General features: G+C 40.0%; 2 protein-coding genes across 4 annotated transcripts in view; one reads left to right on the forward strand and one right to left on the reverse strand.

The window, feature by feature from the left end:
* Positions 1-10,825, forward strand: part of LOC311017370 (mitochondrial inner membrane m-AAA protease component AFG3L1-like) — a 169,943-nt gene that overhangs the window by 118,371 nt on the left and 40,747 nt on the right. The window lies entirely within an intron of this gene.
* On the reverse strand, positions 5,464-9,456 carry irf8 (interferon regulatory factor 8). Of its 3 annotated transcripts, none has more exons than XM_084008294.1 (9): positions 9,352-9,433; positions 9,024-9,211; positions 8,395-8,578; positions 8,119-8,216; positions 7,922-7,979; positions 7,456-7,503; positions 6,939-7,331; positions 6,702-6,817; positions 5,464-6,596 (listed from the first exon to the last, which is right to left on the reverse strand). In XM_084008294.1, the coding sequence occupies exons 2-9, from the start codon at positions 9,192-9,194 to the stop codon at positions 6,399-6,401; spliced, it is 1,266 nt and encodes a 421-aa protein (XP_083864420.1). In that variant the 5' UTR covers positions 9,195-9,211; positions 9,352-9,433; the 3' UTR covers positions 5,464-6,398. The 3 variants fall into 3 exon arrangements, with proteins under 3 accessions (XP_083864420.1, XP_083864418.1, XP_083864419.1); XM_084008292.1 differs by having other exon boundaries at positions 9,024-9,214; positions 9,356-9,423; XM_084008293.1 differs by having other exon boundaries at positions 5,465-6,596; positions 9,356-9,456.

Genomic DNA, 10,825 nt, shown 5'->3' on the forward strand with positions numbered 1-10,825 from the left:
TTTAAAACATATATTCAGCATATATTCATAAAAAGGGGATATTCAACATCTATTGAGAGAGCAGAAAATCTCTTTCTCAGGTATCTGTTGTCTCATAACTATCACCTTCTTGGCCACATCCCGTCACCTCTGTGCTGTGCTTTGCATGCAAACACACACACACACACACACACAGCCAGCACTGAGCTCTCATGCTCCCCTGGCTCTGGCTCCCCAGGGACTGCCACCCCACCCTGGCCTTCCCCTCCACATCGACACCCATCACCCTCTTTTTTACTGATAAGTTTTGTTTTTCTTGAATATGAAACAGTCAGCTCTGACTTTGTTCCAAAAGCCTACACACAAATATTCCAATTGTCATTCTCATGAAAACGGTGTGGATTCCCTCAGGTTCATATTCATCTCTAATACACCAACGTTTACAGTTGTTAACCATTGCTGTGACATTTTTTCAATACTTCACTAAACTCTTTTTAACACAGTTAGCAGAACATCCATCTGTGTGAGCTTTACAATGAACACGTGTCTTGATGCTTTGACACAAAATGCATACAATTAACACAAATGTAAAAAAAACCTTCCAAAACACAAAAAACACAACGGCTTTTACTGCCACATTTACAACTGCGTTCATGTATGTCAGAACAGATAGCATCATGTTCAACGTACATATCATATTGTAGATTGAAACCCTGTATTGAGCTGATTGAATTGAATTTGCAGATCGATCGATCACAGCTGAATCCCATCTAGGAAACATTCAGGTGTTGAGGTTCTTTCAATCACATGACCATATGGTTTACAGTAGAAGAGGACCTCTTTGGGCTGCTTATGTGAAAAAGGAACTCTCTCATGTAAGAAAATGCCTACATGAGGGAGAGGAAGACATGTAACATGTTATCTTGCAGTAATGTCCTGTTACAAATCAGCCTTTACTGCAGTCCTTTTTCTCATAAACATTCTATAACGCTACTCTGAGATGGCTCATACATTTTTTCTATTGAATTTTTACAGCAAAATAAATAAAATGCATGCATTTACTAAACCCAACAAAACAATAATGCAGTTTCTGTAATTCTATCTGATGTTTTTTATGAGCTATGATTGACTAAATGTTCCTGTTGGAAGAGAACATTAGTGTTTGTGTTTTATTGTATTTTGAAAATGAGTCTTGGAGTTTACAATGTGTGATTTTGAGCATATGTTGTGAGTTTAGGACAATTATTAAAAGTATTGGAAACCTTATTATAGCGATCGTCAAAGAAAAATGTAAATGGTCTAAAAGTGTTTTTTAACAGCTGGTGTTGACTGTTCCTCTTTTCAGTGGAGAAGTTGTGTGCTGGACCTTCTTCCTTCCTGTGTTTCCTGTCCAGAGACAGATCAGGCGGTCAGGGATCACGGCTGTCAAAGAGTGCAGCAACCCGGCCAGACTGATGCAACTCTCAGCTTTCAGCCGCCTCACTGACTTTCTGTCAACTCCTTCTATAAGATTCCTTTGAATCCTGGCCTGTGTGGTCATTGTATGTATTTGTACACTAACAGGGTTTACATATCCACACATCAGTACGTCATCTGTTTACTGATTTATGTATTTGTACACTAACAGGGTTTACATAGCCACACATCAGCACGTCATCTGTTTACTGATTTATGTATTTGTACACTAACAGGGTTTTACGTATCCACACACCAGCACGTCATCTGTTTACTGAGTTGATCTGTTCATTTTGAACCTGATGAATATTAGCTGTTGACATAAATCCCTGTGAGATCATTCACATGTTATTACTATTACATTATTTAATTGTTAACAAGCATCGGTCAGCCATGCTTCATACTTTCTACCTCACCACAAAAATCATGCTTGTTCGACAATAACTGGCTGAATCAGAAAGCAAACGTTCTCTCCTGCGTCACGTTTTCATCAACATCACAGCTTATGTCCGTCTGGAATGTCAGACCAACCGGTCTTCAGGCAAAGTGTCTCCACACCCCGCATTCATGAAATCCACAAACACAATCATCTGCATATTTAAAATGTCAGTACATGGAAAATGTAAATATTGTACTGTAATATGAAGTAAGCACATCTCTGTCTCCTTGCTACTCTTCTTTCCCCATCATCCTGTCTGTTTCCACAGAAACAAGACTAACAACACGACACCTAATTCAGATGAAATTCAATCAATTGTGTTTGGAAAGTTTTTTAATTTAACTGTAAATATTTATTTAACATGTTCTTTATGTCCCAACATGGTTACTGCTATCATTCTGTTTTGAATGTGTCTTTACATGTAACCGTTGGAAAGTGTGTGGAAACAGTGTGACTTCAGTTTTGACCAAAGCATGTTGGCAATTTAAGAAAAAAAGTGAAGTCTTGAGGTTCATCTGATGTTAAAACGTATGTGTAACGAGGGCAGGCAGATTGATGCTCATACATTTTGATGTACTCCAACGGCGGTTTACAATAAACTGCTTTCCCGTAAATCAACACACTTCCTTAACTTCACTTTTACATGTCGAACCTTCCCAGCTACATCACACAATCCAGACGCTCTGCACAGCTCTCTAAGCTGTTTGTTGTCTTCAATATAGATGTTGATTTGGAAAATTTAGATTTCTCCTCCATTGATCATTTTAAGTTTATTTGTATAGCTTAATTAAGAGTTAAAGCTGAAGGAGAGCTCCATGGGGCTTTGAGACCTTTAGTTTGAAGGACATGAAGTGATACTGATTAGAGGATATGAGCCTTCATCAGTGGCTACCAGTCTGTGTATGTGTGTGTGTGTGTGTGTGTGTGTGTGTGTGTGTGTGTGTGTGTGGTTAGATGGCGTTCTCCCTGTGTCCCAGGATGTTGGCTCCCCGTCCACCTGTCTCTCCACTGACAGCGTCCTCTCCCAGTTCCGCTCTGGATGCCTATTCTCATCTCAGCCACACCGACTCTAAACCAGCGTTCTCCCCAGAGACGCCACCAACGCCTTCAACACGACGCTTGCATAACAACCTGTTCATGGCGAATCACGTCTTCCCATCATATGACAATCTTTGCATATATATATCTCACCTGGCATGATATGAATGAGGCCTATAAAAAAAAAAAACGTTTAAATTACACTACACCGCAAAGAACAAAACGGTGTATTATACAAATGTTTTCTTCATCAGAACTTGTGATTTTCATGTTAGATTGAAGCTGATTCAGGCAGAAAACCACAACTTAAAGGTCAGTGCTGAGCCTGCAGCCAAACCCAGAGACATGTCTTGAAAGGAGTCAGCAATACAGACGAATCAGGAAACAGCAAAAATAGACCAAGTAATTCCTTAATCTATCGGGAAAACTTTCAGTTTGCAGTTATTCTCTTTTCTGCTTGATTTCCTTGAAGCGCTGCTTTTTTTGTGAAATCGGTGCTGCTTCCTTTAAGCGGTGAGTGTACAGCCCATTGAAATATTATGGCCCATAGTTACGTTTGTTCACAACAGCCGTTCTGTTTGCCTCCGGTCTCTAATGATTTGTTGTGGGAAGCCTCAGACACCACAAAGAGATGTTGCAATACAAAGAGAACCACATTGCAGACACAGAAAAGAGACTCCGTTAGCAGAATTGCACACAAGCATGTGCTCCCGTGTCTTCCTACTGAGCTGGGAAACTCGCTTCTTGCTCTGAGTCAAAATGTCCTGACCACAATACATACATACTCTTCTGTTGATGCCACCACTACTGTTAATGCTACTACTACTATACTACCAACACAGTTGGAACCCAAGGGCCTGGGCTGCACCAGATTTCTGCCTAAAACCCCATTAAGGCCGTTTTTCTGGCCACCGTCGCTGTAATGCTTGGCCCTGGGTGATGTTGGGACTTTGAAATTGTTTTGACTCTGAAATCATGAGCGTATTGTAGTCCTGCTCAAAGTGTGAAGTGTCCTGAGGTGACTTCTGTTGTGTTATGACACTATAAATACAATTAAATTGAATTGTGCATATTTCTTAAAATATACTTCAGAACTTACAGTCAAAACAACACTTCAAAAAAATGTTAAAATAATGTAACAACCAGATGATTTAAAAAAAATCAAGAAAAATTAATTAAAAAAAATTCAAGACAGAGTGAATTCATTTCACAATTCAATAATATTCACTAATGAATATGAATATGGACAGTAATGCCCGAAACAGTTTTATCTTTTTTTCAATCCGTATTCTAAGGTTCCAGGGTGTTTGATATATTTTATTCAAACTAACATGTACCTAGATATTGTACACAATTCCAAGTTCACAAGTGCAGTATTTACAGTATACCCCCGATTTCATACGTTATGTATCATAAATACATCCAACATGGTAAAACAGTCTCAGACATGCCGTGTTTGGGGGGTCCAGTTTCCTGTGACAGTTTTTTTTAAAGTAAGTTCCTGTTCTGTGGAACTTAGAGACAGAACTCCCCTATAGACGCACACACACACACACACACACGCACACAACATTCCAGCTGTGTTTTATTCAGTGAACCATTGATTCATTATTCTAATTCAAGTGAAAGGTTTTATCCAGATTCGTCACATGAAAAGCACATGACATCTGTGAGTCATGACAGCAAAGCTTTTTAACATTTGACTGAAAATGGAACTTTATATAAAAGTCATTTATAAAAGTGGTATTATTTCTCCTCAAGGGATTCACAGTAATGTAGGTGTTATTTAAGTTTAGTGTTTCTATCATTTTAACATATTGTAATTAGGTTGGCTGGATTTCCTCTTTTTTTTTCTTGTTTTATTTCAGCCTTTACGTATTCGGCAATTTCCACTGAGAGCCGGGTTTTCCTTTGGTTCTGATTTCATATTCCAGCAGTGACACATAACGCCCATTAGAAACTCAACATGTTTTTGCTTCTGTTGATGCGTCTAAGTGTGAGCGTGTGTGTGCGAACTAACGCTACAGTTTGACGTAAATGACTCCGTCACCCGTAATGAGCAACAGAAGAAAAGGACGACAGGATGTCTCATTGGGCATCAGTTGGTCACCTCTCTTCCTTTCTCTGGTACTCAGCGGGCAGATAGAGTTTCCCTGCCTTAGAGCCCAGATCCTTCTTTTAGTTTCATACCAGGTTTTACTTTCTTTGTTCCTGAGTAAAGTATGTGCTCATTGTCAGCGGAGGAGCTTCCTCTAAACGGCTACTTTGTTGTAGAAACGGCAGGCCTTTTAAGAAAGATTCTCCTGATCAGATGATTAGAATGAAACAAAATGTTCCAATCCAATCTTTAGTAATTCCTCATTGTCCCTAAAATATGAAGTTCATTTTATATTTTTTACACGTCTGCTGTAATGGTAGATGGAATGTTAAATTTGCTCTCCTTCAACCTCACAGATATTTTGTGCAGCCGAGCATTTTTCAAACCACAAGAGTTCAGTTCCACATTATAATCAAGATAGTAAATGTCTATCAAGAGTTTTAATGAGCTGGACTAAATAATGGGGACATGTGGATGAAACTATGCGTAACACATCTTGAAGTTTCTATTGATCTAATGGTGCAGACATTCAAACACCAGACACCGGGTCTACTGTTGTTGTTGTTGTCATAAATTTAATGGTTGAAATGGTTTCCTGGATAGTCAAACATTTTAAAGGATATTAAGCCATGTTTAATTTGTGGTTAATGAGATAAAACTAAAGTTCTAAAGTAAAAGTATAGAATATTAACAGTTACCCAATTTAGCAGTTATCATGCAATTTTGTTTTGGTCATTTTGTAACAAACACAATGAAATAAAACATCATAATTATATAAAAACAAGCATGTGCAGTTCAGTAGAAATATACTTTTACTAGAAATACAGTTTATTAAAAAAACAATGATAGTAAAACCTATCAGAAATATAATGCCACATTGCATCTTACATTCCATGCAATGTATTATTAAACTCATATAAAGATTTTTTGATTTGCTGAAAATAAAAATTATAAAAATAGAAATTATATCTGACAAAATATCCATCTCTATCTTATATCATCAACAAAACAGATGTAAAATAAAATTTGCTTTTGAGAACTAAATTGCATTATGCAAAAAAAACAAAGAGTTTGATGATAACACTCTTATAATAATAATAAAAAAGCAGAAGTCAGACAGAGTTTGTGTTAGCGCTGCATATATGAGAACATAAACATTACTGATATACAAAGTATTAGGGACATTGTTTAAAGGTCTTAAATGCTCTTCCTGATACGTATGTCTTCACTGTGATTGGTATAAACGTAGAGAGTCAAAACTAACTGTATTTCTGGCTTGAACCTGAATGCACCATATCAGTGTACGCCAGGAAACTAAGGATTGTCCCTGATATTTGGTACGGGCAGTGTGGTCCACGCTGAACAGGCTGGTGTGTTGCTTCTCACGGTTCAGGCAGTGATGGGCATGTTTTCTCTGTAGCAGGCTGGCCTCTGGGGGGCGCTGTAGCTGCATAAGTCCTGGTAGATGCGGGCCATCTGTTCACTGGCCACGCTATCAGACATCTCCAGGTTTGGGTTGTTGCAGTAAGACTGGGAGCGACGCATGTTCACGGCCTCCAGCAGGTGCTGGCAGTTCACCACGGTGATCTTCCATTGGGAGAGGAGACACAGAGATGTGTGTTATGATGTGTTTATGATGATCAATCAATCAAATATCCATGCGAGACGCATGCTGTGACTTCACGGTCTCACCTGCACAATGATCAGTTTGCTCTTGGCATTGCTGACATCATGGAACTCCTCTCCGAAACACAGAGTCACTGTCGGATCAGGAGCAGGAAACTGACCCTCCTGGTACAGCTGCAGGGCTGGAACACACAAAGTGCATGAAGGGCTGTTTAAACAACAATCCAGCATGGATAGGAATAGTTTTGCATTGATTCAGACTCTTCTGAGCTTTCAAATAACCAAATAAACATAGAGGCTCACCTTGAAGAAACTTTCCTGTGTCGAAAATCTTGACTACGCTGTCCCTCTCGAGTTTACAAGGCAGGGGGTTGTATTGAGAGCCCACGTCTCCCAGCCCGCTCCAGAAGACACGGCTCTGGCACAGCCTCTTGATGAAGATGCCCTCTTGGTTGGCACGCACCAGGACACCTCTCTCCAGGTGGCCCAGGAGCTTGCGTGTGACGTGGCGCTGGCGGTCGTACTCGATGAGCTCAGCGGGAGGAAAATGAACCGTCTGCATGCTGTCTGAACTGTATAAAGCGCCGCGGCCCAGGTGCTGCTGCGGGGAGATTCGGCAGCCCTCGGGATGAGTGACGGGTGTGCTGTGGATCAGCTTCCCTCCGTAGTAGAAACTGATCATCATCTGGGAGAAAGCTGGAGAAAAGAACATTCGGTAAGCTTCGCAAACAAAAAAGAAGAAGTGCAAATGGCAACAACAACAAAAAAATGTACCGAATACAAAAACTACTGATCTGAGGTCATGGTGCTGCTTTCATACCTGAACTGATATTGCCCGATGGCAACGGGTCGTGATGCAGAGGGAAAGCTGTGGAATGCAGGAGGAATACATGAGTTCAGGCTCTTATTACCACAGTAAACGTGCACAACCACACTGTCATATAATTGTTTTTGCTGCATCATCAGAAATGCCATTTCAGCACAATCTCAAAAAGAAATAATGCGCTTAGTCAGCAAAGTTAACAGGATGTTAGTCAATTCTTCCATTGCAGAATTTAACAGACAAGAAAATAGCCCTTATTTAACGATCAAAGGAACATGTCATTAATCTTTCCACTGTGGTTATTTTCAAGTCGAAATCCTCCCTATAGAAGACCTGACAGTCGCACATGAGAAATGAGACAAAAGGCAGAGATGTGTCTGCGGCTTCTGGCCACAATGCTGACTAGAATGTGGAGAGCTTGATTGAGTCAGAAGACTATGTGTCATATTAAAGGTAGTCTTACCATTGATGCTGCCCTGGGACCAATACTCTGGACTCGCCTGGATACTACAGCCATCCTCCTGCAAAAAGGCCACAATGTAACAACCCCTTGTAAACAGATGCACCTTTGTACACTTTGACCGAGTGGTGAGTGTGCTCGGTAATCAGAAAAAAGTGACAATAAAAGCAAATATGGTTTAATTGAAGGGGCAGTCTCACCTCTTTAATGAGCTCCTCTATCTCAGGGCTGCAGTCCATGTCAGTGATATCACCAGAGCTGGTGGCAGCTGTCATGGTCATCACTGAGCTTTTACCATCTGTAGGTGAAAGAAAAAGGCATTATGATGACGTGTGAATGGTGCAAACATGATTCAGAATTAAGGTTAAATAGAATTTTGTCCTGCAACGTGCATAACACCAGCCATTCTAATGAAAGGATTATATAAAATGCCTGTCAAAGGTCACCAATGTCAGCTTTGAGGGCGTAAAACTCACTCTTCTGCTCTTCCTCGGGTACGATGCGGTAGACTTTGTAGGGCTCGGAGATGTCCAGCTGCGACCTTTCTGTCACCTCCTCAAAGTCGGGGCTTTTATTCAAGGCACAGCGGAGCCTGGTCTTCCATGTTGCAGGCTCAGCCTTGTCCCCCTCCTTAAACTTGCCTTTAAATACCGCCCAGGCCTGTGGAGGGGAAACACAAGTATTAAAGATGGTGTTGTTTTGGATGAAAGTTGGATTCTACAACACTGATCCTTTTCTTTCAAATCTCAGAAAGAAAGAAAGAAAGAAAGAAAGAAAGAAAGAAAGAAAGAAAGAAAGAAAGTCTGATTTACAGTAACAGAAATATTACCAATTATTTAACATTTACAATTTTAGTGTGAAAATGACACTTATGTTTATTATTGTTATTTAAATATTAAATGCATGTATTAAATGTCGTTAAAGTTGAGTAAAGTTACATATTATATACTACAAAGAAGTCATAGTAATGACAGTTAAAGGTCTAAGTGATCATTTCCATTTCGAGGCGCTGGACCGATCAGCGACATTTACGCAGCGCTGCGCGTAAAACCAAAGCCTCCACCGACAGTCATCGTTCCATGGGAATACACGAGGGATGTCAAACCTTAAAAATGGACGCGTCTACTTCTTGGTTGTAATCCTGTTTGCCTGCGTGTTTCCACGGGATTCGGAACATAGTGTGGCTTTCATCCTCCCACTGCAGCCCGGAGTACTGCCCGCTGTGGATCTGCTCCACCAGCCACTGCTTCAGTCTCCGACCTCCCGAGTTTGACATCTTGATGAAGTTGGATTCTTCTAAATGAGAATGATATAATTAATTATAGTAGCTTATGTAAAATAGGACTTCTTTCTAAGATAATTCTGTAATGCGTAAAATAACTGTGTCTTCTATAACTGTCCCCCTTTCGAGTCGAAATCAAAAGTAAAAGCACTTACAGTCTGATGAGCGTGTGATATATGATGATGTTGATGGATGGCGGTCTGTCAGATTGAATCAGTTCAACTTTACTCTGCTCTGTTATGAATGAAAATACTGGGAGACGGTCTGACAACGCTGCGCCGCTCCGGCCAATCAGCGCCTTCGTGTCGCGCTTAGACCGGCCCATTCCGGAAGTGTTTTTCTCCTAACTGCGGGCGTTTACGAGAAATGGCCTGACATGAGAGTTGTTAAGTGTTCTGCCCACGCTCACAGCTACGCCGACGCGGAGCGCCGACAAACCCCGAGTCACAAGTTACGCCGTGCTGAGGGGGATTTCTGCGCTGCAGACCTGGAAGGCGACCGCCGACGCCCACGCGCTGCGGGAGGGCTCAGCAGGCCGGGCCCATCTGCGTGATGGTGAAGCAGGTCCTGCTGGTTTTATCACAATCATGATGGTGTAATGGTAACTAGGAAAGCAATGCTGAATAATGTCTGGTACTGGTATCTGAGGGGGTTAGGCAAGGCACCTTCAACAACAGGGCAAGTGCTTTACATAAAACATGAAAAGCATTGGAGAAAAACAAAAACCCATTAAAACAGGCCAATAATGAAATAAAGTTCAACATTTAAAAATAAAAATAAATAAAAAATATAAAAATAAATTAAAATGAAATAATTAAAAATTAAATTGAATAAAATTTAAAAATAAAAACAAGTTATGTTTCTAACATCTTCATGGTCATCTGGCTCCTTACCAAAGTGGTTCTCATTTCCTGTCCATCCTCCATCAAGTCATCATTGCTGTAATATTCTTCTGTATGTAGATGACGAGACGTGAAGTTATTGAGTATTCCATCGACAGAAAGTCAACTTCTCTGATAATTCAATTAATACTTCATCATTTTCAAGCAAACATTCCAAAGTGTGATTCTCAGCTGTGAGGCTTTGCTTTTTTTCTTATTCTTATGTGATATTAATCATTCATTTTAGAGTTTTATACTAGTGATTGGACAAAACAAGCAATTTGAAGTATTGCAAGTATTATTGAGTGTAAACCAAACTATTAAACTAAGAAATTATCAGCAGGTTCATTTATAATGAAAATAATTGAGCCCTAATTGTGAGTGTTCTGATCAAATGAAGAGTATGACCTATTATTTTATTTAAAAAAAAACTCAAAATCCAATAGGCCTATTATAAGATGTATTATATTATTAATTTTCCTAGTATTACCTTTAGCTTACTTCACTGGGAGTCTGAATTGATGCTGTAAACACTCCGTGGACATCCTTCCAGGAGTGAGTCTGTCTATAATACACACACATTGTAACGCCTACAATCTCTCTTTTTCAGACATGAACGATCCAAATGAGCACATATGGAGTGGGAATACTATGGAAATACAACTAAACTGAAGGCGTGAATAAAACTCCCCGACAGAAATGAATTCCAAGAAAACAAGTCACTGTGTTTCCCTTGGAAGAAGC

The sequence above is a fragment of the Eutrigla gurnardus genome (genome assembly GCF_963514095.1).
Source record: "Eutrigla gurnardus genome assembly, chromosome: 1".
In the NCBI taxonomy this organism is placed as follows: domain Eukaryota; kingdom Metazoa; phylum Chordata; class Actinopteri; order Perciformes; family Triglidae; genus Eutrigla; species Eutrigla gurnardus.

Bases quoted from the DNA above. Each gene is read 5' to 3' on its own strand.
- irf8 (XM_084008294.1), bottom strand. From the start codon at position 9,194: ATGTCAAACTCGGGAGGTCGGAGACTGAAGCAGTGGCTGGTGGAGCAG. The intron at 8,579-9,023 runs GTTTGACATCCC...TCCCCTCCACAG, and splicing joins TAGACGCGTCCATTTTTAAG to GCCTGGGCGGTATTTAAAGG. The intron at 7,332-7,455 runs GTATGAAAGCAG...TCTTTTCTCCAG, and splicing joins ATCGGGCAATATCAGTTCAG to CTTTCTCCCAGATGATGATC.